The sequence below is a fragment of the Beta vulgaris genome, chromosome 3 (genome assembly GCF_026745355.1).
Source record: "Beta vulgaris subsp. vulgaris cultivar EL10 chromosome 3, EL10.2, whole genome shotgun sequence".
NCBI classification, from domain to species: Eukaryota; Viridiplantae; Streptophyta; class Magnoliopsida; order Caryophyllales; family Amaranthaceae; genus Beta; species Beta vulgaris.
The window spans coordinates 3853716-3879596 of NC_079204.1; the positions used below are offsets into that span (position 1 = coordinate 3853716).

The 25881-nt window shown below is 35.1% G+C and overlaps 4 protein-coding genes across 4 annotated transcripts; 2 read left to right on the plus strand and 2 right to left on the minus strand.

Annotated features, from left to right (window-relative positions):
* The first annotated feature begins 5232 nt into the window (after positions 1-5232).
* Positions 5233-7892, plus strand: LOC104888194 (hypothetical protein). Its single transcript, XM_010673089.4, has 3 exons — positions 5233-5537; positions 6488-6647; positions 7288-7892. Exons 1-3 carry the CDS (start codon positions 5459-5461, stop codon positions 7532-7534), a joined length of 486 nt encoding a protein of 161 aa, XP_010671391.1. The 5' UTR covers positions 5233-5458; the 3' UTR covers positions 7535-7892.
* Positions 7893-8497: 605 nt separating this feature from the next.
* Positions 8498-13953, minus strand: LOC104888195 (uncharacterized). Its single transcript, XM_010673090.4, has 8 exons — positions 13690-13953; positions 11784-11928; positions 11531-11699; positions 10343-10613; positions 9835-10100; positions 9538-9753; positions 9212-9314; positions 8498-9103 (listed from the first exon to the last, which is right to left on the minus strand). The coding sequence occupies exons 1-8, from the start codon at positions 13838-13840 to the stop codon at positions 9045-9047; spliced, it is 1380 nt and encodes a 459-aa protein (XP_010671392.1). The 5' UTR covers positions 13841-13953; the 3' UTR covers positions 8498-9044.
* Positions 13954-18010: 4057 nt separating this feature from the next.
* LOC104888197 (rhodanese-like domain-containing protein 14, chloroplastic) lies at positions 18011-20349 on the plus strand. Its single transcript, XM_010673091.4, has 6 exons — positions 18011-18383; positions 18507-18553; positions 19113-19205; positions 19371-19509; positions 19764-19866; positions 20101-20349. The coding sequence occupies exons 1-6, from the start codon at positions 18167-18169 to the stop codon at positions 20213-20215; spliced, it is 714 nt and encodes a 237-aa protein (XP_010671393.1). The 5' UTR covers positions 18011-18166; the 3' UTR covers positions 20216-20349.
* Positions 20350-20540: 191 nt separating this feature from the next.
* Positions 20541-25623, minus strand: LOC104888198 (uncharacterized). The gene is made up of 7 exons (XM_010673092.4): positions 25296-25623; positions 25045-25191; positions 23376-23474; positions 22325-22516; positions 22045-22164; positions 21480-21551; positions 20541-21252 (listed from the first exon to the last, which is right to left on the minus strand). The coding sequence occupies exons 1-7, from the start codon at positions 25557-25559 to the stop codon at positions 21028-21030; spliced, it is 1119 nt and encodes a 372-aa protein (XP_010671394.1). The 5' UTR covers positions 25560-25623; the 3' UTR covers positions 20541-21027.
* Between the last annotated feature and the right edge of the window lie 258 nt (positions 25624-25881).

Below are 25881 nucleotides of genomic sequence, written 5' to 3' on the forward strand. Positions count from 1 at the left end.
TTATATCTTACTCTTTTTTTTTAAGGCAAGATGAAGTCTATAAATTTGTACTAGAAGTCCAATGTCAAAACGCAAATTAGATGCATGAGAATGGTAGACACGATTTACAATGAAAATCTGTAATTGTGTACTGAACATTTGTGGGACACACCTCAAGTTATATTTCCTCAAATACACCAATAGACATCTAGTAAATTTCAATGAAGATTGTAATACAACGAGCACACGTTATTGCTGATTGAACATTTGCAATTTCAGAATCAACATTTATGAATTAATTAGTGTAATTAACACATTATTTTTGTCAAATGAACAATTGCAATTGTGGATTGAACACTTCGATTTATTCCAAAATTAAGTTGTTTATGAATTTCCAAAATTCCAAATTGCCGCTTATTTTCAAAATTCAAAACTCAAAATTCAAATATGTTTCAATTATTTACTATTGTTCATTTCTCACTTTAGTCAACCTACTATTGATTCAAATTGTTAGTTTGTTCATCCAAGTTCTTCAAAATGTTCTTTCAAATTAATTATATGTTCATTGTGATGAATATTTATGTTGTCATTAGTATTCTTTTGTAGAAATATAATTCTGCAATAAACAATATTTTATCTATAATGAATAACCCAACTGAGTAGTTATATAATTATCGAAAAAATAAATAATTACAAACGATGTAATATGTACTCAAAGATAGAAATATCACCAAAATATTACAGTATGTCTCACATGAACACCAAGGTCTTACAAAAGAACATTTATTACTAACTAAACACTATTGAGTTCGTTCAGAATATACTAGCATTTTTTGCACGCGATGCGCGCTTGAATTTCTTTTAAGACAGAAACTCAATTTTTTCAACGTGTGTAAAAGTCGGAATTCGCACATTAGAAATACAGAGAATAATTGTTTTTAGTTACAAAATTTATTGGTTTAGTCTCTGTCACTTAAGTCTCTCACCAGTCTGTTTTTTTATTGAATTTATCTATAATTTCATTTTTAGTGGGTTTTTGAATTAAGTATACTACTTCATATATTGTGAAGAAAGTGGACACTTGGATTTCAAGTCAAATTTTTGTGAGTATGTATTGACGTGTAGTGTATTGGTTGTAGTTTGTAAGTTAATTTTTTGGTTTTTGTAAAGTTTATTCATTTGAGTGATTTGTATAATGTAAATTATGTAATTCTATGATTTTAATTGACTTGTGAGTGATTGTTATAATTTTATTTTCAGTATTTTTATTTGAATCTCCATTTGGTTTGTAAGTGAATTTGTAACTTAGAAAGGAAAAGGGGTAAAATAGTCTCTTCATTCGGGGACACCATAGCTCCCCCCTTCCCTTATATAATAGAGATAATAGAGATGACGAGATTTTTGAGAAAAATGATTTGTAAGTGGAATTTGTAAATGTTTTTGTATGTATTGACGTCATAGTATATTAGTTTTAATTTATAAGTTAATTTTTTGTTTTTTGTAAAGTTTCTGATCATTTGAGTTATATTTGTGATTTTTTGTGATTTTCTCAATTCTATGAGCGATTTGTAAAGTTTCCTGATATAAGTGATTTCTGATTGATGTTGAAATTTAATTTTCGGTGGCTTTGTTAGAACCCTCATTTTGTATTGACATTCCTTTTGTAATTTAGAAAGGGAAGGGGGGTTAAGTAGGCATTTCAAAAGAGGACACTATTGCTCCCCCCTTCCCTTATGTAATAGAGATTATTGCTTTCGAGCTTTCTCCCATTCTGGATTGATTTGATTTGTGAGATTTTGATACCCCAACGTATCATTAAGTTGTCCGAACTAGACGAACTGAACTGATACAAGAAAGAAAGAAGCAGTAGTTAAAACAAAAATTATCAAGTTTATAATACAATAAACATAATCTTTCAGACATACATTTAACATATTATAATAACATAATGAACATGCTTCTAGACACTAACACAATAAATATTTGATCAAATATAAAAAGCATGTGACTAAAATGATTTTAGTGAATACATGTTTGTAAAAAATGAACATTGGCCTAAAAATATGTACATTGTACTTGTAAATATTACTGTAAACATTATGTAATCATACAAAGACATTTGAACATATATCAAACATTTGTAGACAAATACATGAGTTAACCTATTATTAATTCATATCATTTTATTGAATATATTACAAAAACATAATAAACATATGACTGAAATGCAACGAGCATCTGAGCAACATGTATTTCAGCGAACATATGTTAATAAGGCAATGAACATATGTCATAATTCATGTTATTAATGAATTAATATGTGTCAAACATACACTAAATATAGAGTTTTTTGTCAGAAACAACCTTTTATAAGTGTCATTTTGTCAGAAACAACCTTATAAATTTTTTTTTGTCAAAAACAACCTTTAAACTCAATTTTTTTGTAAGATCAGACCTGGTGGCTATTTTCCGGCATTGACTGGGATTTTCCGGCCTTGACTTTTTTTTTACCCCCCTCCCTCTCTTTTATATTACGTTGGTATTAATTTTCCCTCCAATTTCATTCTTAAAACCCACCCTATTTCAAAACCCACACCCTATTTTTCTCTCTCCTCTCTTTGGAACTGTAGAGGCATTGAAGACCTTAACTACTGTGATTGAATGCTTCTGTGCAATAGCAAGTAAACCATTAAACTTCCCATGCTGTAATTTCTCTCTCTTCAGTAAATTACTTCTCTTTTTCTTCAGTAATTCTCTCTCTCTTAACTGTACATTTTTCTCTTCTTTTTGCTAATTTTGGTGATTGTGTGTTTTCCTTTTTTGTGTGATGAAAATAACAGATTAAGTTCAAAGGAATGTCCTAATTCAATTAATAAGATAAGCCCTAATTCAATTCAAAAGATAACCCTAAATGTTATGAACAAAAGAAATTAATTGAGATGAAAAATCATAAACTTACCAATTGAAGAACCCTAAAATAGAACACACCAGATTTAGGGATTTTGGTTGGAGAATTTTCGAATTTGGGATTAATGAGGAAGAGAGAGAAGAAATAGTTATATAAGGGTGGATTATAAGCATGAAATTGGAGGGAAAGTTAATACCAAGTAAAATAAAAGAGAGGGAAGGGGGGTAAAAATAAAGTCAAGGCCGAAAAATCTCGGTCAATGCCGGAAAATAGGCACCAGGTCTGATTTTACAAAAAAATTGAGTTTAAAGGTTGTTTTTGACAAAAAAAATTTTATAAGGTTGTTTCTGACAAAATGACACTTATAAAAGGTTGTTTCTGACAAAAAACTCCTAAATATATGAATAAGGGTGCGTTCTCTTCAACTTTAAAAATTAAGTTTCACGTCCAATAAGTTCAGATAAGTTCAAATAAGTTGCAATCAGATCCAATAAGGGCAATAAGTTCCAATCAGGTCTAATAAGGTCAAATAAGTTTCAATCAGGTGCAATAAGTTCCAATTAGGTCTAATAAGGTCCAATAAATTCTAATCAGGTGTAATAAGTTTCAATCAGGTCTAATCAGGTCCAACAAGGTCCAAATAGTCAATGTTCAAGAGACATTTGTATTATTGTCCATTACTTTATTATTCATATCACTATTAGCTAATTATGTTATTATTAGAATTTTAATTAAAGTACCACAATGATTATGTAGTATTATACTTGTATTATTGTCTATTATTTTATTATTCATATTACTATTAGCTGATTATGTTATTATTTTTTATTATTGTAAAAGTACCACGATGTATAGTATTATACTTGTATTATTGTCTATTATTTGATTATTCATATTACTATTAGCTGATTATATTATTATTAAAAAATATAATAATCATGGTCAAATAAGATTAACAATAATAATACAATATTTTGCAATTCGTCTTTAAATAACTATAGATAACAAATTTTCGTTACTAATAATAATGAAAGAATTTTAATAATTATCACTTCATAATAAATTTTGAGGGGGTAGTATTTACGTTACGGGTAATATTTACGTTACACTCGTCAATTTTTTTGTCTGATAAGGTCAAATAAGTTTCAATCAGGTTCAATAAGGTCAAATAAGTTTCAATCAGGTCCAATAAGGTCTAATAAGTTTATATCAGGTCCAATAAGGTCTAGTAAGTTTCAATCAGGGCCAATAAGGTCTAATAAGTTTCACTCAGGTCAATAAGTTTCAATTAGGTCCAATAAGTCCCAATCAGGTTTAATAAGTTCCAATCAGTTCAGTTCAGGTTCAATAAGTTCAATTCAGATAAGTTCAGGTCCAATAAGTTGAAGAAAACGCACCCTAAGTGTACCTAACATCTTAACAAATATATAATAAACAGATGGCTAAATACAATGAACATATGACAAACACGAATTCCCGGAGTACATTATAATAATATAACGAACATATATTTACAGTACAATGAACATTACTTGATTTTTGCTGCCTTTTTTCCTGATGTCAAACTCATTCACCCCCTTCATTCACTGGGCTCTCTCATTCGTTCGTTGGGACATCACAATTGAAAGGAAGTTTTCATTTTTCACAAACTACCATCAAGATCTTCACTGGAAAAGAGGGAAAAAATAAGAAACAAAAGTGCAAAATATAAAAAATATTATTTTTTCTTATCAAATGCATAGATCTAATACCTTATGTTGTCAATTTTTCTTTGCAACTCGTTGTGTTCATCTTCATGTACGAAAATCGTTTAAGAAAATGAAGAATTTGAAGAGTTAGGTTAGAGAGAAGTTAAAGAGATGTTGGAGTATTTGGGAAGAAGAGAGAGAAAGTCTTTGAAAATTGTAGGGGAGAATGAAAGTAATGGATTAAAAAAAATAGATTCTATGTTTTTCAGTGTTCATTGAAGATTCAAAGATGTTCATGACATATTGATGTTCATTAGAGAACAATTGTTGTTCATTGAATTCGCGATCCACTCAATGAGCACGCATTTTTTATGTATTTTGAGGTGCGTTTTGGCCAGTGTCTACTTAATGGTAAACACGAGTCCACATTTTACTAATTGATGTCAAAATATTCATTTTCTTCATAAAATATGGTATTACTATAGGCTTAGATATGTGAACAACCTTCCAACAGGCAACATCCAGCTTCCAAGTCCCTCGAGGCCTCAGACAAAAGCCAATCTTTCCTCATCCGCTCTCTGCGTAACACACGTGTATGAGAAAGGAAAAAGATTATACATCAAGGGTTAAAAAAATGAATTGTTATTTGTTAGCCAATAAGTCAAAATCTTCTCTTACAGTTACAGATTACAGAGAAAGATTTATAATTTGATGCTTATTTGTTTTACACATAATAGCAGCACATATTCATCTTCTGTCATTATTGGAAAAAGTGGAGAAATAGTGGAGTCATCTCTGATTTCTCTCTCCAACCTTCCATTTAAGGGATAAAAAAAAAGAGAATTTTGGAGATAATTCTGGAAATTCGAGATTTTCAACTTTAATGGAAGGGTTACCAGTAGAGCTTTGTCTTAAGATCTTCTGTTTCTTGGATTATCAGAATTTATCTGCTGCACAACAAGGTTAGCCAACACAATCAACGCCATTTTTTTTATTTTGTTTGGGGTTAAATTTTGTTAGTTTTGGATTATGAATGATGAACGAAATTTAACTTGTGGGTTTTATTGATTTTCTCATATTTCATGTGGGAAATTATTTGGGTACATTTTTAGTAATTTTTTTTTTATACTTTTTATCTATTTGTTGAGAATTTGTAATTTGATTGTTATTTGGAAGTTTCTCTCCCTTTATTACTTAGTTTTACATCTTTATTTGATGGTATTATTTTAATTTTTGATGATTTTGTTTGACTTTGAGAAAATGATGGAGGATCTGATCTGGGAAATTTTAATTTGCTATTCTAATTGCTATTTTAGACCTTATGGAAGTTGATCAAGTTATTAGTTGATAGTAAGGTGTGTTCATATATGTTAACAGTTTGAGATTCCACTAAAATGCTTTAAACGTATAAATGATGAATTTGGAAAGTAGTTAGATGCATAATTACTATATCATAATGTAAGATTACAGGCAAAAAGAAGGGGGCAGGATTTAAAGATGTTAATCTAAGTTGGATCTTTTATTGCATTGATATGGCATTAATATTTTATATTTTCAACCCAATTCGAGGCTGGGAGATGTGAACTTCTTGAGTTCATGCACTATAGGAATACAGTCGATACACCTGGGTGTACCTCGAGCATGGTCGAGTCTTTCACATTCTCTTGTACATGTGCTCATAGTAGAAAATGTGAAAGGATGTATATTTACACCCGGATGAAGATGCAATGTGACTTTGTAAGAAAATCAGTTGTCCTTTTGTCCTGGTGCATGATTGCATCTTTTTTGTGTTGTCCGGTTGCAGACTAGATTAAGGGTGCGTTCTATATAGGAGTAGAAAGAGAATTATACTTCTACAGAGTACGTTTACTGGTCTGAGTTAAGTGAATGTGGATCCTTGTTGGTTTTAAAGTTTGTAGGAAATGGAAGGTCTTGGGCTCAGATAACATTTTATGGGCTAACCTTTTCAAGGAGAGGTGGGGTGAAGATCGTGCTGTATTCTATACACCGACTGATTCAAAATCATGGAAAGATGTGTATGAAGTGCAAGATCGTTGTGATCGTTTTGGACTGTAAGTTGAATTGTTATATCATTCCCTTTTATATTTCGTCAAAACATTAGCTTGCATTTTGCATCAAACTCACAATTCTGAACATCAAAGTTAGTTTTAGAAAAAAGGAATGAAGAATACAGACATACAGTGCTTGAAGAGTATGTAACTCGCTAAAATATAGGGAACTGTGGACCATCAAACAAAAATTGACCGAAATAAGAAACTGTATAGAGTCAGTAGACTGAACTATGAACTATGTGAACAAAAATAGATTTAGTAATGTAAAAGTTGGAAATTCAAGCATCTAATGATGAACGACAATATCTAATGATGCTGGAGGGGAAAGTTTACTCAGGATTCAGGAATGTTATTGTTTTCATTCTTTTTAGTGTTTTAGATGCCATAATAACTCTGACATTACTATGTCTATTTTTGTCTGCATGGTTCGTAGCTCATTCATTTTCTTGTACATTTCCTTAATTCATCAGTTTGTTTATGTTCGATGGCCCACAATTAAGTCATTTGACCATTTTCCCTTGATAAAATTCTGTCTAGAAAAACTTAATAGATCGTGTTGTTGTTGCTAACTTGATCATATAACTTGATTCTCCTGACTATCTTATCATTTCTGGATCGAAATTCTGTTCAATGATTTCAGAGGATTGAAGATAATTAGAGAGGGAGTTGATTATTACCTAATCTATCGTGGTGAAATACAACGCCATTTGGGTCCAAAAAGACAGAGGAAGGAGCAAGATGCCAACACTTTAAGCAGACAGGGTGAACTAACGCAAGAAGGGTCTTTGGTAGGAGGACCTAGTTATGGGATCCTAGAGAAGATCCTTTTCTTCATCGGGGATCTAGAAGTTGCTTCTACTGAAGCAAAACGGAGTCGATTAATGTGAATGGATTGATGTGCACTACCACTTGTGTCAAAATTTTCATGCTACACACGGTTGTAATTTTACATCATCTCACATTCTCCACCTATGGAGCGTTTGAAAATTATGGATAAGAATGTAAGGGAATGCGAAATCACACGTTGGTGTAGGATGAACATCTTGCGCTTGTGTTCTCCACAATGGTCTGGTTGTAAGCTTAATTGTATGTTCTATCATAACTAATTCTCTTTCACTGTTTGTAAAGTTTGTAAGTCTCAGTGGAAGATTCCCATATCTTCATTTATTATGTAAAGTTAGTCGAACTATCTATTATTGTCCTTGCGCTATCTAATTAAAATTCAAATCTTACATTTAGAAGCCATTAGTACATGTTTTCTGCTTGTGTGTAGTTGTGGTTTATTGATCACCAATCCATCTCATTTTATGTTTATCTTTGATAGTACATTTTTACCAAGCTAATATAGTGAACGCTAGTAATTCTACAGCTAGAACGAACATCCTCCCTGACCAAATGTGAAGAGTGGGTTATCTCCCGTCCCAGATTCTGGGTTATCTTGCTTTCTTTCAGAACGTAAAGTGTGACGGAGTGTCTCCGTCAACCTGAGAAGGCTCGATGCTGGAAATCCCAATCGAGGTCTGTGCTCCTCTTGAGTTAGCATCGCCGAGGGGATCCCCTCGAGATCTTTTTCATCTTCTGATCAGTTTTACCAGGTCTAGATTATTATGCAAATATGCAATGACATTTACATACTGTATTTTATTTTGTTAATAAAAAACCTATATTACCTTGAGCAAGCAACAATCATTAAAGAGTAGAGATTTCACACATAGATAGAGGTTTATTCACTTATTTGCAAGAATTGTAACCCAAGAAGATGAAGATTCTGCAAAATGTGATGTAATTAGTACAAGATCAAGCAAAATGTCATGTAATTAGTACACATCATCTGAATTACATCAGTAACGTCTCAACACAGATACGAAGATAATTTATAAATTCTGAAAATTTTCAATAGCTCTGTATTAAAGAAGCAACAAACAATATTTTGTGACCAACTTCGGAGTACTACTTAACTCTAGACATTTGCGCAAAAATTGCTTGTACAGATCAACAATACGCTATAGCGTTCTATGAAAACTATTATACTGCTTAAATTTGGAGCCTAATGAAATAGAAAACTGAAAAACCCGCATTAGTTCCCCATCCTCCTTCAACTTCTTGATAGGAGAGAGGAAAAGACATAGGGCCAAAGAATTGCTTCCTAATGACATCAGTGAACAGTTGTCCAGACGGAACAACTGCATAATGCTTTTGAAAGTGCTGAAGTACCTTGTATGTCGGTATATTTTTACTCGCGTGTGGAGCAGCAAAACTAATCCTTATCAAAATGATCACCATTCAACCGCCAATATGCTACTGTGACGTATAACTGCCAGGAACTTTGTCATGACATTTTAATTGTATTTCGTAGCTATGAATCTATCTCAGTATCTCATCCTCTTGTTTTCATGCTCAGATGTTCAATGGCTCAGCTTCATGATCTCTTTCCTTGAGTGCATAAGCTTCTGTTTCTGATAAAAGTTTTATATCAGTCATAGATTGATGAAACAACAAAATAAGCAGATATGAAAAACAAAATTCCATAGAAAAACAATCTCTTGAGGATATGTTCTACTTACTAGGCTTCTCAGAGATGACCATGAGTCGCCTCTGCAATATACAGGCCACAAAGAGGAAGATTGAGCACATGCCAAACATGATAGTGATTGGAAAAGCGTTCACCTTGAGGACAAACAAGAACAAGTTAGAAGTAGAAGAGACAAAAAGAGTGAGCTGATGCTATTTAGAGATTTAAACTGCTATTCACTAAAACAATCCCGAAGATGTAACCCCGCATCACCAACAGAAAACGAAGGAAAACAACACATGAGCGGATAGTAGAATAGTGAAGCTTTTTTATGCAAAACTAAAAACAACATAACAGATAGGATATCTGGGGACATACGTTATATAGAACAATGCAAACGAAGATATTGAGAGGAATGCGGAAGAAGTTCATAATGGTACTCCTAGCTTCCTCAGGGATATATTGGGACCTCATCTTCATGATGGATGGCCAGAATATTCCCACACATGCTTCAAAAGCACAGAAGCCAATAACTTGGATGCAGCCCGAAAATGAGATGCCACCACCCTTCTCCTTTGAGGGCTCCACGAGGAACTGTTGATATAAGAAAAATCAGAACAATGATAAAAATCAGATCCAATCTAGTTTGGGAGTAGTGATGGAGGTCTGACGTACATTAGTCACAATCGGTAGCAAGAGAGAGGCAGCGGAGATGGAGAAAACTAATTGCATATAGCTCTCGACTCTAACAGACGAACGAGCAAGAAGTCGAGATGCAATAGAGCTCCCCAACATTGAAGCCAGCATAAAAGTGGCAAAAATAAACCCATGGGGAATTTCCTCATCATTTGGGCTCAAGGCAGGGGTCCAGAGGAATACAAAGGTGTACATAGAACCCTCAAACAAGGACTGGATGGCTCCAAGTAAAGCGATTTTTTCATCTGAACATTTAAAAAAAAAATTACATTAACCCATAAACTTTTAAAGGACTGCAAGGAATAGTGAGACAAAAAGACAAGTGCTAAGGAAGTTATGTTTCAGGAATCACTATGTTCCTACTTACGCATATTCTTCAACCATTTCAATAACAATTAGGTATAATAAAGCACTTAACATCATTAGACACAAATACAATATAAATGAATTATTGGTCATCCACCTGCAAGTTTCAGGAGTAACTTACCAGAAGCAATAGCCACTGCAGCACCCTTGAATTGTGTAAGCAAATCCTTATTCTCTGAAGGATCTCCATAGTTTTCTGTCCATGATGATAAAATGATGGCCATGCCTACAGCAAGAAGACATGCTGCAGCGTCAAAGGGCGCTACAGGCCCAAAGCTGAATGTATCCACCAGTAGGTTTCCAAACAATCCGGAAAGAATAGCAACAAGACCATTCCCAAGGAAAATTGCCTTTGAAAAAGTTACAGACAGCCATTGTTGTTCAAAGCCCCTCTACATAAATCATAGGAAATAGCAAACCCATAGTCAATGAAAGAAACAGCCAAAAGATATAATGTTCAGGGGTATCGAACATATAAGCATCAAGCCAAGGAAAAAAACGCAGTGAGATGCACCAGGCCAAAACTAAGTTTGACAAAGCACTGCGTTCAAAGTGAACTAAACCGAAAACTCCTCAACCATGTAAGTATCAAACCAAGGAGAAAAGAAGCATGCTGAGATGCACCAAGCAACATATAAATTTGTCAATCATTATATTGAAATTTTACAAATTTCCTCAAGTAGGATGAGCAAATAAACAACAACTCCACAAACCACCACCCCAAGCCAGCAAAGAAGAAAAGAGCACAAACAAGAATGTAACAATGCAGCACATTTTAAACTTTAAAGAACATATGTGTTATCCAAAGAGAAGAAAATACAATTATAAATCTGAAATACATGTAATATGCAGATTTCACCCCCTGATCTTATCTTTCTATCAATGAGCTTCATAAAAAACATAAGAATGTCGCAATTCTACTTTTCCGTGCATTTGGAGAAGAAATTAGCACAAGTTACGAGCTGGAAAATGGAATCATTGTGGCCAACCATACGGTCGAAAAAGTCTAGATTCTTCCACTATGAAGTATGAATGTACCTAATCCTTTTCTTATATTTCCAAGAGATCCAACTTTCCGGAGGCACTAATGAAAGGACTTCTAATTTTCACAAATCACAGGCTATTAGTACATTCGCCTGACACATGAAGAGGAGGAAGACAGTTGCTTAAAAGGAACCAAGAGGATTAGTTCAGAGGCTTCCTCCTATTCAATGCATACCTTCCAAAATCATCTAGACTCTGGAGGATATCAACTAAGACGACTTTTTCAAATGCAAATATTCATGGAAAATAATTTAAGGCTGCTCACCTTGTTGTGCTCAGCAACAAGCCATGACTCGAATGCGGAAAATAGCAGTGATGTGGCGATGCCTCCTAGTATTCGACCTAGCATCAGGACTTTGTACTGAGGAGAATGCTTGGTGATACAGCTCAGGATGTAGGTTATACAATAAGTCACACATGCCCTCTTCCGTCCCCTGATTTTTGTTGTAAAGAGTAAGATTCAAAAACAAGCCATAGAACAATTATAAACATTAGGAAGAAGGTCCAAAGAATATTACTGTTTATCAGCCAACGATCCAACAATTGTCCCAAATAACATGGAGGATCCGAAACCGGCAATAAATAGCTGTCCTATATCCCCTTTTCCGAAGCCATATGTACTGTAGAGGTAGTATACATAAGGACCCTGCAACCAGTCGCCAGCTGTGCATGTATGAACAAGTCCATCAAAAAAAACTTCTACTTTCAAATACAGTATGTTGTTTAAGTGGACATTTAATAACAATTTAGGTTTTGAATGCAGTAATTCTGCTCAAGCTATCCCCTCTAAGGCACTAGTCGCTACATAAATACGGGTACATATTTAGAGAATCTACATTGAAATACAAGCAACTGACTGCTCTCCAGTCACCATGAGCAAACAATGATAGAAATGAAATCAGCAAAAACGTTACGTATTAAAAAAGCCATTATCTCCATTTAAACAAGAAGAAACACATAATAACATAACCCAATATGCTCACATCCTCAGTTCCAACAAGTAATCACTCAATAGATCAAACAAAATGTCAGAGTCAGACATGTGTTCTGGACACTGCATAGTGCATACAACCACTAGCACTGTCATCAAGCGAATATAGTCCTACTGCACCTTCAACCATACAACTAGTTCCTAAAACAGGGAATTCTCCTTTACTTCCAGTAAACGTGGCTATCAACCCCAAAAATTGTCAGTTTTCTGAAAATAGTAACAATGTTCGGTTATCTGTACAAAAAGTCCAAAACTCCAAACTAACCTTACTCAATTCCCTCTTATATACCTAATAGTCACCTCATGTTATGCTTGTTGAAGCATTAAAAGCTCCTTCTTCTACTTTTCTGATAATACCTAGTGATTAGTGAGAGTGTGTTCACTTATTTCGCAGGGTTAAGGTGCAAACTAAAACATCTCACCACTTGGACTTGAGCACAAGAACACTTGCGCTAAATTTTGCGATGCGATTTGATATTTCTCTCCAAGAATGTGATGGCACACTTCCGCAGACACAAGCAACCATGATTTTTTTTTACTATACACATATAATCAATTGATAAAGGTGGTAGTAAACCCCATTTGGGGTTTATGTGAGTGTAAAGTAGGGAGTGTGGCCAAACTTTTCCACATTTAAGTGAACTAAGATTATCAAAATCTGAAACAACACTTGTTTTGGTTTGAAGGGAGTATTGAATCAATGATTAGATTATACGCTGGGAGGGCCTTATGTGCAATATACTTCGGCTCAATGTTTATTTCATAGTACGTCCATGTTCTTTTATCATACTACTACTATATGTTCTTTCATTATAATTGATACATTCTACTTGTGAATGATGATATATTATCATATTCTGAACGGTATGTTCTTTAAACTTTGAACCACTCTGGCTTCCACAGGAGTACGATGCACATCTTGCTCGCCAGTGTACGATGCACATCATGCTCGTGAGTGTAGGATCTAATCTGCGGAATCGAATTCTCGTCTAATGCTTAACAGTTCTTTTGATAGCCGAATTCTCGTAACAGAATCAAACCCCCCCTTCCCCCCAATCTACACACACCGGAACAACATTTAGTGCAAACAACGAACCACATTTCTCCAATTTCACACATCTCTTCAACATTCCACCTCGAAAACCTAAAACGACATTGTTCCACTAAGACCCACATAACAAAATTGCTACTTTTTTCCATTTTCAGCACAAACACATCCTAATCTAGGAAAACAACTCAAACCCAACAGAGATCCAACAACATTATAGCACATTCAATCCAACATAACACAAAAATCAGATCAAACCTCAAACAAGATCAAAAACAAGCAAAAAATAAAACTGAGGAAAATATCACAAATTCAACAAAATCAAACAAAAGATAAATGCAAGAGTAAGATCTAAATCAAAACTGGGTAGAAACTTATTAATTACCCATCATAAGAGAATAAACGAGACAATAATTGTTCTTGAAAGCATTGAAAGCAGAGGAAGTGTTGATGCGATCTTTGTTGCTTTTGCTAAGCTCAAGTACTGCAACAACAGCAGCAAGAGATCCAAAAACTAAGTAGTAAAAAGCCTCCATTTTTAATCTTCTTTTTTGTTAATTTTAGAGAGAAAATTAGGAGAGAGAAGAACAAAAATATGATGATTCTGTTCTTCAGAATTTCTGGGAAAAATGGCACTCTTGCAGTGGATTATAAATACAGAGAGAGACAGTGTCTGTGTTTCTGTAGAGACGCGGGTTTGTTGATGTTGTGATAGAAGGACACGTGGCGAGATCAGGGAGGTGTGATCATGGGTATAATTAAATAGTACTTTTTTTTGGGTGTCGGTGGATTTTGATTTTGATGTTGTTAGTGCTACCTTGTCTGATCAGTGGAGTGATTAGAGTCAGTTGCTTTTCTTCTTTTTCTATTTTATTTGTGGGGGGTTTTGGTTGACAATTGAGTAGATATTGGCCCAAAGATTAATCTCTCTTGAGCTACTAGTATATATAGAGCACACCAATTTACAGACTGGTACGAGACTAAACAGCTCAGAAGATAATAGTAGGGGTGAAAATTATTCGGATAAAATCCAAAATCCAATCCAATCCAGTCCGAATTAGTAATTCGGATCGGATTCGAAATGTGTTCGGATTGGATTCGGATTAAAAAAATTTGAAAATTTGGATTTTCGGATCGGATTTGAGTGAGGGTAATTAGATCCAAAAATCCAATATAACCAAATAGTAATATGCCTTGTATTATTCATCTTGATTGGACTTAAGTGCTTAACTATTTTTTTTCTAAAAAGAAGCATAGTCCATAGCCTAGTAGGGGTAGCACTTCCACCCTTCCCCTAGAACCCTAACAACACTTAATTACTCATTTCCTAAATCTACTAGGCTGCCATTGTGCTTGATTTATTTCATCAAGAAACTAGAGTTTTAAAAAATTGGATTTTCGGATCGGATCCAATTTAAAGTATGAAAATTCGGATTGGATTGGATCGGATTCAAACTCTAACTGGTTTGGATTTGGATTGGAAAATTGAAATCCAAATTTTGTTCGGATCGGATTGGATTAGGCCTTAATCCAAACCGTACACCGAACTTTCACCCCTAGATAACAGGATTGAAAACCTACTATCACGATAAGATTAATCCCCAGTATATTATTTGGATGAAGATTCGACCTATATGCTATAGGGAGTGTCCTGAAATTCGGGATGTTACTCCACTAAGCTACCACCACTCCCTCATTAAGAGTTTTGTTATGTTCTCCGTACTTGAATTTATTTTAATTGTAATTACTAAAGTTGATTGGATTTAGATCTAATACTTTTTTTACCTTGGATTTGCAATTGATTAGATTTGACTGTAACTCTAAAACAATGTGTTAAAACGAAATGAATATCATAGATTTGTTATATTCGCCTTATTAGACTTATTGAAACTTCGTATTATAATGCAATTTATTTGAACTTATTTATATTTTTATTTATTTATATTTTTTTGGGGTAAGGGAAAACTTCTACAAGTTGGAAGAAGAAGGAGATTTCAACTTACTAAAAGGTAAGAATCAATTTCAAGACCTCTTAGCTAGAATTGGGAGAGATGTAACCACCAAGCTATCATCCCTCACTTTTTGTTTATTAATGAAGTTGAAATATATTCTTTTGAAATGAAGTGAAAACACCCTCAAAAAATGTGTTTTCTCAACGAAGTTGGCTTATTTAAACTAATTTTACTTTATAGGAGAGTGTACTTATTCAAACTGTTCTAAAGTCTAAACTTACTCCTCAAAATAAATTTTCCTAAAGGAAACATAGTCTCAATGGCTTTTAATACTCAATAATTCAAAAGGTGAATTAGTTCTTTCCTAAGTGGCCTTGCACCAATATATAGTTTCATTAATTGAAGGATATTATTGTCAATTAAAATCATGTTATTTTGAACTTATTTCTAATTTAGCTCATTCTAATTCAGTTCAGTTAAAATTCTCTCAATCAAAAAAATAATCTTAATTTACATAACTAGCATATGAGTTATGACAAGTGTTTAACCTAACATTTATCTTGATAATTGTTCAATTTTTTTTTCTTTGATTACAATAACAGCTTCTATCTTGATAATTAACCGATAAATTTATTTTTATTTGATAGTTTGTATAGAAGTATTTAGTAAATCTAACCAATTATTAAAGAGAACGTATTGTGTCGGACTCGTCCGACCATAATCTTTGGTCGGACGACTTTTAGCTGGTTCCAATTTTTTTTAGTTGGTTTCAAAAAAAATTCAGTTAGTCTTAATTTTTTTTTCAGTTAGTCTTAATTTTTTTTTCAGTTAGTCTTAATTTTTTTCAGTTAGTCTTCATTTGTTTTCAGTTAGTCTAAATTTTTTTCAGTTAGTCTAAATGAAAGTAAGTTACCTCTAAATGAAAGTAACTTAGGTCTAAATGAAAGTAACTTAGGTCTAACTGAAAGTAACTTAGGTCTAAATGAAAGTAAGTTACCTCTAACTGAAAGTAACTTAGGTCTAACTGAAAGTAACTTAGGTCTAACTGAAAGTAACTTAGGTCTAATGAAAGTAACTTAGGTCTAAATGAAAGTAACTTAGGTCTAAATGAAAGTAACTTATCTCTAAATGAAAGTAACTAAATCTTTCAGTTACAATGTCACAGATGAGTCATTACATCTTTACATTTAAAATATGAATACTTACGATGTAATCTAAAAAAATCGAAATACGAACAACTTCCCAAAAACACAAATACCTCCACTTTCAAATCCTCCACAACCTGCTTCGGAAGCAAAGTTTTGCTTGATTCTGATGAAAGAATGTTGACAAATCGTCGAGGTCCAGGAAATACTGGACAAAAAGAAAGCAGAAAAGTAATATCACGCCCAGATATGGTAAACATGGTAACTATGTTTAGGCCAATATGATTAAGACCCAGAAGGCCATAACATTGAGTTGGCAGTAATATGCCAGAATACCTTGACATATTATGATGATCATCTAAGAAACATCCATCACGAGGATGTGTTTTGATGATTTCGAGGAATATTATGGTTTTTTTTGTGTGTTTCGAAGTCACGCACGACGACTGTTTCAGGTAGAATACGCCATGGAAGCAGTGAAGCAAGGTTCTGCTGCAATTGGGTTTTGAGCTCAGCCCGTCTGACAACAAGCATTGGTCAGACGGTCTAACCCAATACTTTCACATTATTAAAATATCTTATCTGCCTGATCTTTTTTCCTGTTTATATATGCAAAGTTGCTTAATTGTTAATTTGGTGTTAGTTACATGATTGACCCAAAAGAAAGAAGTTGGGTGCTCTTCACTCCAAAGAGGTGCATTCACACAACAAAATATTTTTGTAATATGGTAAGAAAAACCTTATAAGAAGGGAAAAAATTGAAGATCGTTCTTATAAGGGATAAGAATTGAACTCATATCATATGAATGGAAGGAGAGCCTCACTACTAATAGGTCGGCCTTAATCCTCAATTTCTCAATTTTTTTTTTGGTAAACCCATTCGGTTTCCGAAATCCATTTTTGGATTCGACTAATCCGGATTCGAGCCTGGTCAGACCCCAATTGCAGGGAAAGCTCTCCCAACATACACTGATGCGTTCTCAGAACTCGAACCCGAGACCTCTGGTTAAACTAGAACAACTTCCTTATCAGTTGATCCATGTGTTGGTTCAATTTCTCATTCACACAACAAAATATCTTAAGATGACAAAAAAGATATAAGAGAATGGCAACTATTGCATTTACAATTCAAGACCATTTTTACAGAACACAAACATTCTTCCTCACTTATGTAGAGTGATTTGCGAACGCCCTTCCCCTTAAAAGCACCTCTCAATAATGATAAGATAATACTTATTATAAGAAAAATCTAAACATTGATACCTGTCTTAGAATTATTTCCAGACCGCATACTTCCATGTTACTCTAATATATAAATATAATACATGCAAAAAATACAATTATATTATAAGAAAAAGACAGATCAAGTAGTACTTGGTCTAGTAGGTTGTGGGATCAAATCCCACTAGAGATACTTTGGGGTGAAGATTACCCCTTACTATTCCCCCTACTCCCAAGGGCTTTGCCTGCAAAACCAGACCGGGTTAATCTGTGCGAGGTTTCGGTCCGATTAGAGCGCCTTCTCCTTGCCTTTAAAAAAACTATAAGAAAAAGACATGGGGATACTTCTGAGGATGTATATCCAAATAAGATTATAGGCGCCAACGGAACACCACAAAATCAGATTGTTTCATAACCAAAATATCCTCACCAAAGCATCTATGGTCCACCACTTGAACCTAAACATCAATTTCATCTTCTACAATCAAAGAACTGCATTTTCTAAACCAGAACAAACCTCAACCAAAGTGAAAGTAATAAAAACATGGCCACTTTCACTTCTATCACTCAGCACCAATCAATCTCATCTTCATTATACCAAAAATTTCATGATTCAACACATCTTTACTCCTCAATATCTAGTCAATCATCCTCTTTAATGGTCAGATTAGGAAGAACTCCGACGGGTAGTTTACACTACCGCGGCTCACCAATGGGATTAAGCATCCGAAATGCAGCAACTAAACCTGCTAAATCACCAGGTATTTCAAGGCTTTTTTTTTTTGTTTGTTTTCTTCTTCACAACTATAATTAAGAAACTAAGGGAACTTTCAGAATCACTGCCTTATCCTGACTTTCTGGTGAATTTCTCTTGGAGGGATTAGCTGAAGAAGAGTGGAAGGTAAAACGTGAAGTTATGCTGCAGAAGAAGGTATGCCATTTATCCTTCTCCTCAAGGCAACTCAGATCAAAGCTGAAACTAAAACCAATCAGTGAAGCCTATGACTTCAAAGGTCATTCATTAACTCCTATAGATGATGATTACAGTTAACAGCGAGTTCAAACCGAACAAAAGAGAAGGGTCGGTCCACGAACTAAGAACTGAGTCGGACCTCCCAAGTTGCAGGATAAATGCAACTGATTAGCTGGAAGCCAACCCTGCTTGTCATGCTTAATTCGGCTTCTTTTAAAAAGAGAAGAAGAAGAAACCTGAAGAAATTAAAATAAGATATACATACAATACTATAGACAAAATTCATATGGTTTCCTTAGATTATGAACATATATCAAATGAGACAGAATGTCCATGATACAAATTCTAGTCCGACTATCTGATAATTGCTAGAATTGGTATCCAAGTCTGATAAAATATGTGACTATCTGATAATTGCTAGAATTGGTATCCAAGTCTGATAAAATATGTGAAATTACATTTACTGAGAACTAGTATGAAAGAAAAGGGTCATATCCTAATCTTGATCTTCTTGCAGGTAAGAAGTGTGGATGTGAAAGAAGCTCTGCGTCTGCAGAACGAGAATAACTTTGTGATTCTCGATGTACGGCCAGAGGCAGAATTTAAAGAGGTTAGCCTACTATATGATGATGATATTTACTCACATCTTAATGCCATGTGAAACTCAGACTATACACAAATGCAAAAACAACCCCGCAGTAGGGCAAAGGGCCACTTATTTGAAGAATTAACGACACATGAATTACGAGTCAATTTAAGTTTGAAAATTTGGCAGGGGCACCCACCAGGAGCAATTAATGTGCAAGTATATAGGCTTATAAAGGAGTGGACAGCATGGGACATCGCCAGGCGAGCTGCATTTGCATTTTTTGGCATCTTTTCTGGCACAGAAGAAAACCCTAACTTTATACAAGGTAAGAATGAGAAGGACACCGGATAATATCAGTATCTCATCATCAATGCAAGCAATTCCACAACCTACTATATTTTCGTCAACTTATTTCTGCAAAACCTAATTTTGCTGAAGTTAACCTATTTCTAGTAAATTGAACTTATTATTGCTGAACTTAACGCATTTTTATGAACTTATAATAAGTAGAGAAGAACAAAGCCTTTTTTTAATAAGTTGAGAAGAACAAAGCCTTAGTAATTGATTTTACACTGACAGAGGTTGAATCAAAAATAGACAAAAATGCCAAAATTATAGTGGCCTGCTCAGCTGGGGGCACTATGAAACCCACCCCAAATCTTCCTGAAGGTCAACAATCAAGGTAAACAATCCATTTCTCAGAGAAATTTCCCTTTTTTCCTTCTATATTTTGTACATCTGGTTGTATAACGTGTCATTAAGATTTCTGCTCTATGAATTCATTATCAATCAGAAAATTCCACTCTCTATCGTATAGTACAAAGCTGGTAGCAAATCATAATCATGTAATACTTATGCTACGATCTCCTAGTTTCTTATCCTAGTAGGCATGACATCTACTGAACTTCATATCCAGGTCACTAATAGCAGCATACTTGCTTGTCCTCAATGGATACAAGAACGTCTTCCATCTAGAGGGTGGTCTTTACAATTGGTTCAAAGAAGATCTGCCAGCAGTTGCAGAAGAATAATGTGCAAGTAAAGAAGAAAATTGATAAAGCATGACGTTATGAGGGAATTGATTTTGTACGTGTGGTAGATATCTTATGTGTATAAACGATGAGTTCGACTTACATAGAGGTGCAGTTTATCTTCTTCAGAGTGACCCATGTTTTCCTTGTACAGTTATCTTTGAGAAACATGCACCACAGAGTTGGTAATAGGCTGCCGCTACAAGTAAAATCAACTTTGGCAAGAGAACTTGTATTATGTTGTAAAAAAAAATCTTGAAAGTTCACAAATATTCATAAATCTCTGTTCGAACTAAAATCAGAGAACCATTCACACTACCATCAATGAAACATGACACCACTAAATAGTAACAAAAAATTACGAGTATGCAATAGCCCACCACTCAAAAATGATGCGGCCTACACAAGGTTTTTGTTCGATGATAAACTAAAGATTAGAATTTCCAATACAGACAATTGAACAAAAGGAATTACATATATGATTCACTTCTAAATTTTTAACAAAAAGTTATGTTAGAAGAGATTACCTCTTTATAACAGTGAATACTTCACCGTTGTGCATTTCAGAATAGAGAGGCTGATAATCTTCAAAGGCTGGAAAAGTGGAACAGCTTTCATCAATCTCACATTCATAGGAAAATTAAAATATGAATTCTGCTGATGGACTGGAACCACAGGAAAGTTGTGATGAACATATTGTGCATACAGCTACTGATTGCATGTCCTTGACATTTGCTAAATCTCCTCTGCCATATTCGGGATGTTGAGAATAAGCAAAAATATACGCAATTGTACGGTAGTTTAGACCTCTTTTATGCTTTTAAGGAAGCTCTTGCCATCTCAAGTGCACCCTCATAAGTTTGATTTCCACCAATAAAACCACTCATATGAACAAATACACAGCCAGGGATCCCTGCTATCTCAGAAAGTTCTTTGCCCTCCAAACCCCTCCAATGATGTGGCAAGGGCTTACGGCTTTCAAATCTATCTGGTCCAAGAGCTACTGCCTGCACCCGCCAAGATGTTCGTCTATCGTCCTGCACAAGAAAGAATGAAAAATAAGCAAAACATCATAATATGCCATGTACAGTGATCTACCACGTTGATCTTCATTGTACAAAATGATCCATGTGATATGCAAAAGCATTCAATTGAACCCTATCCAGTCCCCCTCAATCGACAAAAACAAAGGTAGTATAGTGGCATCATTAGTGAGTTGGTAATTCAATTTAAAAAACGGAAAACCAGCCAAAAGCAACAATACCTCATAGATAACATATTTGATGGAAGGCTGAACCTTCAAATCCTCCTCAAGCTCAAAAATGTGAAGCTTCCACTGTTTACGGATGAAAGCAAAAACAGAATTTTAGGCAACACTATATATTATACTTTACTAATTTAGCACCACTTACACAAAATAGGAAAAGGGGAGGGGGAAGCAGATATGCACATTATGCAATAATAAGACTAGATGAAAGCAAATTTCCTTCTCAACCATGTTACTCAAGCAATGAAGCAAAAACAGAAAGGAAGACGCCAAGGGAAGTAGTTTTAAGATATTAGGATGTGACAAGCTCCTAATGCATTCACCAGTTCTTGTATTTCCAAAGCACATCTAATTCTTTAGATAAATTATAGGGGTGTGCCCTACAAAAGTAACAAGGAGCACTTAGACGACGAAATAACTAGGAAACAGCTTGAATGGGATCCCCCGTCCCCACACTCAGAAAACCAGGGAAAGGGTGACAAAAGATAAAGGAGAGCAAGTTCTGATAAACCAGAAGCCAGGAAGGTTGTTCAAGTCTATCTGTACCAGCATGCTCACTTACAGGACAAGACTTCTTGAGCACCATGATTTCTCCACTTGGGTCGATATCTTTCCTTGCTGCAAGACACTCCACAATAATTGATCGAGCCGGTAACCATGATTGTGCATGAAAATGGATGCTCTGCAATATAGATTTTTTAAAGCATGACGTAAGAAAAAGCAAGGGAGTCACGTATCAGTTTATCTAGACAATGCATCACGCAATAGTATAATATCACAAGAGAGAAAGGAAAGAGGAAAAGCGAAAAATGAACATGACTATGCATTTTTTTTAAAATTACCTCCAAAAACTCATTTCCTGCCAACATCATCGCCTTCCGGAAGGCATCATTTTCTTGTTCAGCTGACTGGTCAGGATCTGTCCAGTTAAGATTCAATCTCCCCACTCTTGATGACAAGTATGTGTTAATGACATATTTTGGTGATAGGTCTGTATTGTATTGATTTATACCATTGTCTACTGCATCAATCGCCTGCCACCGGCCCATAATAAGTATGCGACAAGAGAAATTATCAATGATAAAATCAGAGAGTACTCGAGACAGAACTCTAGAGCTTTGAACGATAAGGATTTCAAAAGAGAGTCTCTGAAGGCATGTGAAGCCATGCAAGCATCATTATTTGACTAAGGACATATCATGTTTGACAGCAATCAACAAGACCACCAGCATGTCTGTATCGATCAAAGGTATAAGCCATTAGTTTCTACTATAAACACCTTCCATCTGAAGAAGAGAGATCGACAAATGCTAAGTTGAAACCACTCTTTTTAGGTACCGACAAATAAAGAGAGAAACTAAAATTGTGGTTTCACAGATTCCCCTCTCAAAGAGTTCTCTAAATAACATTTATATCTTCCTTGCGCCCCTTTAGTAGCTTTGTTGAGGGATTCCTGTTTAAATAGCTATATGTGCTTCGCACACTGCCAAAAATCCTTAAATGTACAAGCATCCTGATGTTCCTTACCATAAACCACCTAATTACACTTCCTGTCCCAAAGGCAAGTCCAAAAAAAAAAAAGAACAGCTAAAACATCAGGTACTACGACTTCTTATAACACTGAGTGAGGAAGGATCAAATAAAATTATACTGATACTACACTAAGAACTCTTTTTTTGGTACATACGTCAATGGTACAAAAAGCTCGGACCTCTGACCACTGTAAAACTGTGACTATTGAATCACTGGCAAAACTGATCAGCTAGAGAAAAAGAACATAAAAAAACACACTAGACATCAGTGGAAAGAAATGTAACTAAAAAATTCAGCAGGCATCAGAAAGAACCCTTGAAAATCATTAACAGGCAGATCTACAATGTAAAGTCTGACTACCTCAATGAAATTCTTGTAGATAGCTAAGAACAAGTGATGAACATCTGGGTGTCCCTGATCAAGTTGAAGCTCCTTTGCAATTATCTCCTTTCCATAATGCTAGAAGGGAGAGAAGAAAGCAGATATCATAAAAGAGAAACATGCAAGCCAGCATCAATTATCAGTGTGTGTAACTAGATATATTAGACACAACAACATTCATTACAATTCTATGCGGGTGTCATCATTTACACAGCGCCGGAATGACTAAAAGAATCAAGAGTGAGGGAAGACCTCATAACCACAGAATAACACCTGATGTTAAAATACTTATGCAAATAATTTGGAGAACTTTTCTCAAACAAATATAAATAATACTTCAAGTCTTGGTCTCCTTGAACGGAAAAAATTGCATTGGTTCCTCATACTTAATTCTGCGGTAAAGATGTTGAAAGAAACGGAAAGGAAATATTAAGAACATCAAGTTACAGACAGAACAGTTTTGAAGGTCCGAACCTCCACTACTAAACCAGCTACCTTGACGAAGGCCCCCCTTAATCACGCATTAGGGGAAGCAGAGGTCTTTGGGTTAGCTTTCACTGAGAGTGAAACCCAACCGATGTTGGCTTTCACAACTCGGGTCAAAGAACCAGGAAAATGAGGAAGAAAAATTAGTTGTGACAAAAGCCATCCCTGCTGATTCATTGGAGAACGACAAGGATCGCGAAGACAATATTGATAAATTGGGAAGCAAGGAAGAAGCCCAGGTTCAAGACATGGTGATAAGGGAAATTGCAAGTAAAGTCAGCAGTAGAAGATGCAGAATGGACGGTCAAACAACAAGACTCTTGGATGCACATGGGACATAACGTTTGCCTACCAAAATGGAGAAGCTGTTGATCACTACACTACTAGTTCGAGAATCAGAAAAAGGAAAAAGATGCCCGCTCAAATCATGTATTATGTTTGCTCGAAAAGGAAAAGTGGTTCCCCACCCTCATCAGCTTCCTCCTACCATATCAGGAAGAAGATTGCTAGCAGTATTGTTCTCTGTTCTTATGGTCATGGTTTATATAGTCAAAGTGGTTATTCTTTTCTCGTTACAAAAAAAGTTAAATAACCACATGGCAACTCCACTTAGAGTTCCCACTTCCCACCTCCAAACCATGAGATTTCAATTCACATCAGACCGAAGGGGTTTCTCTAGACATTTGATCCCATGTTCCAGCTTCGGTCTAGGGTTTCCCTATGAGGTTATGTTCCCCTTATGCTCCCTTCAACTCCACATAGGAGAATTTGCAAGCCTAATTACCTACAACATCAACATTAACATTATCCCTCTAAAGAAAGAGAGGTCAAAACATGTGCAGCCTTACCCCGCCCGTAACTAGAAGCTATTTTAAATTAATCCTTTAACCATCAAGCCAACATAGCAACTGCCAACTACTCCATTTGTTCGCAATCATTACAAGCACAGCATATCAATGAGCCATTTTAATCTTTAACTCCATTGGAATTTGAAAAAACAGAGCCTAATTACCAAATAAACAACAATATAAAGACAAAACACAAATATACAAGAAATCTGATATTTTCTATCAACAATTCAATAAATTCAACAAAAGCAACAAAGAAACAGGCAAGAAAAGCCTCTAGAGAGAAATTTTCACAGAGACAATTCATCAAACACCTTGTAGACAAGTCCAGCACTACTGAGTTTCGTCCCAAATCCATAACCAAAAACCTCATCAAAACCCTTCTGATGATGATCATACCGATCGCGCCTCAAATCATATTCTCCTCCAACATCCAACACAGCGTCCAGCGTGTTCAACACCTACCCACAAATCCAAAAGAAAAACACAAGAACTAATTACAACGCCAAATTTCAAGGAAAAATGTGTGTAATTAAAGGAGAAGAATGAAAGGGGGTTTTAATACCTGAGTGTCTCTGGTTCGAATAATCTGGGAATCAGCGAATTTGGAGGTGCAACGAAGGAGAAAGCAACCGAGAGCTTCGTCGCAATGGAAGCTTCCGTTGTGGGTCCCTACTTGCTTGGGATGGTGGGTTGCGGAGGAGAGAGAAAGGGAGGAAAACTGGTTGTACGACGTCGTTTTGAAGGGTGGTATGGTGGGTTTTGGTAGGTGGAGGAGGAACTTTAGCTTGGAGCTCCATAGTTGTAAACGTAATGGTATTGTTGCCATTGTTGTGTGTTCGCGGGTTCAGACCAGACGACCGTTGAGAGAAAGCGGGAATGTAAACGGCGCGCTTGACTTGTATTAAAAGACTTAGCGAATTACTCCCTTTGTTCGCTATTAGTTTACCCGTATTCCTTTTAAGGGTGTCCCTTATTAGTTTATCTCTTTTTTTTTGCTATTTTTGGAATAGGACCACAAACTTTTCATCACACATATATTCAACTTTAAGTATAAATAATCTTTTCTCTCTCTTTGTATTCCCCACAATATTATTCCTCCTAAAACTCTGTGCAAAAGAAAGGGGTAAACTAATAGAGCACGGATGAAG

Coding starts and splice junctions, on each gene's coding strand:
- LOC104888194 (XM_010673089.4), top strand. CDS start 5,459: ATGGAAGGGTTACCAGTAGAGCTTTGTCTTAAGATCTTCTGTTTCTTG. Junction 5,538..6,487: donor TTTATCTGCTGCACAACAAG/GTTAGCCAACAC, acceptor TTGGTTTTAAAG/TTTGTAGGAAATGGAAGGTC. Junction 6,648..7,287: donor CGTTGTGATCGTTTTGGACT/GTAAGTTGAATT, acceptor CAATGATTTCAG/AGGATTGAAGATAATTAGAG.
- LOC104888197 (XM_010673091.4), top strand. CDS start 18,167: ATGGCCACTTTCACTTCTATCACTCAGCACCAATCAATCTCATCTTCA. Junction 18,384..18,506: donor TAAACCTGCTAAATCACCAG/GTATTTCAAGGC, acceptor TGGAGGGATTAG/CTGAAGAAGAGTGGAAGGTA. Junction 19,206..19,370: donor CAGAGGCAGAATTTAAAGAG/GTTAGCCTACTA, acceptor AAAATTTGGCAG/GGGCACCCACCAGGAGCAAT.
- LOC104888195 (XM_010673090.4), bottom strand. CDS start 13,840: ATGGAGGCTTTTTACTACTTAGTTTTTGGATCTCTTGCTGCTGTTGTT. Junction 9,754..9,834: donor TGCTACCGATTGTGACTAAT/GTACGTCAGACC, acceptor TTATATCAACAG/TTCCTCGTGGAGCCCTCAAA. Junction 9,315..9,537: donor TTTGCATTGTTCTATATAAC/GTATGTCCCCAG, acceptor TTTGTCCTCAAG/GTGAACGCTTTTCCAATCAC.
- LOC104888198 (XM_010673092.4), bottom strand. CDS start 25,559: ATGGCAACAATACCATTACGTTTACAACTATGGAGCTCCAAGCTAAAG. Junction 25,192..25,295: donor TTCGAACCAGAGACACTCAG/GTATTAAAACCC, acceptor ATTTGTGGGTAG/GTGTTGAACACGCTGGACGC. Junction 22,165..22,324: donor CAGGAAATGAGTTTTTGGAG/GTAATTTTAAAA, acceptor TCTATATTGCAG/AGCATCCATTTTCATGCACA.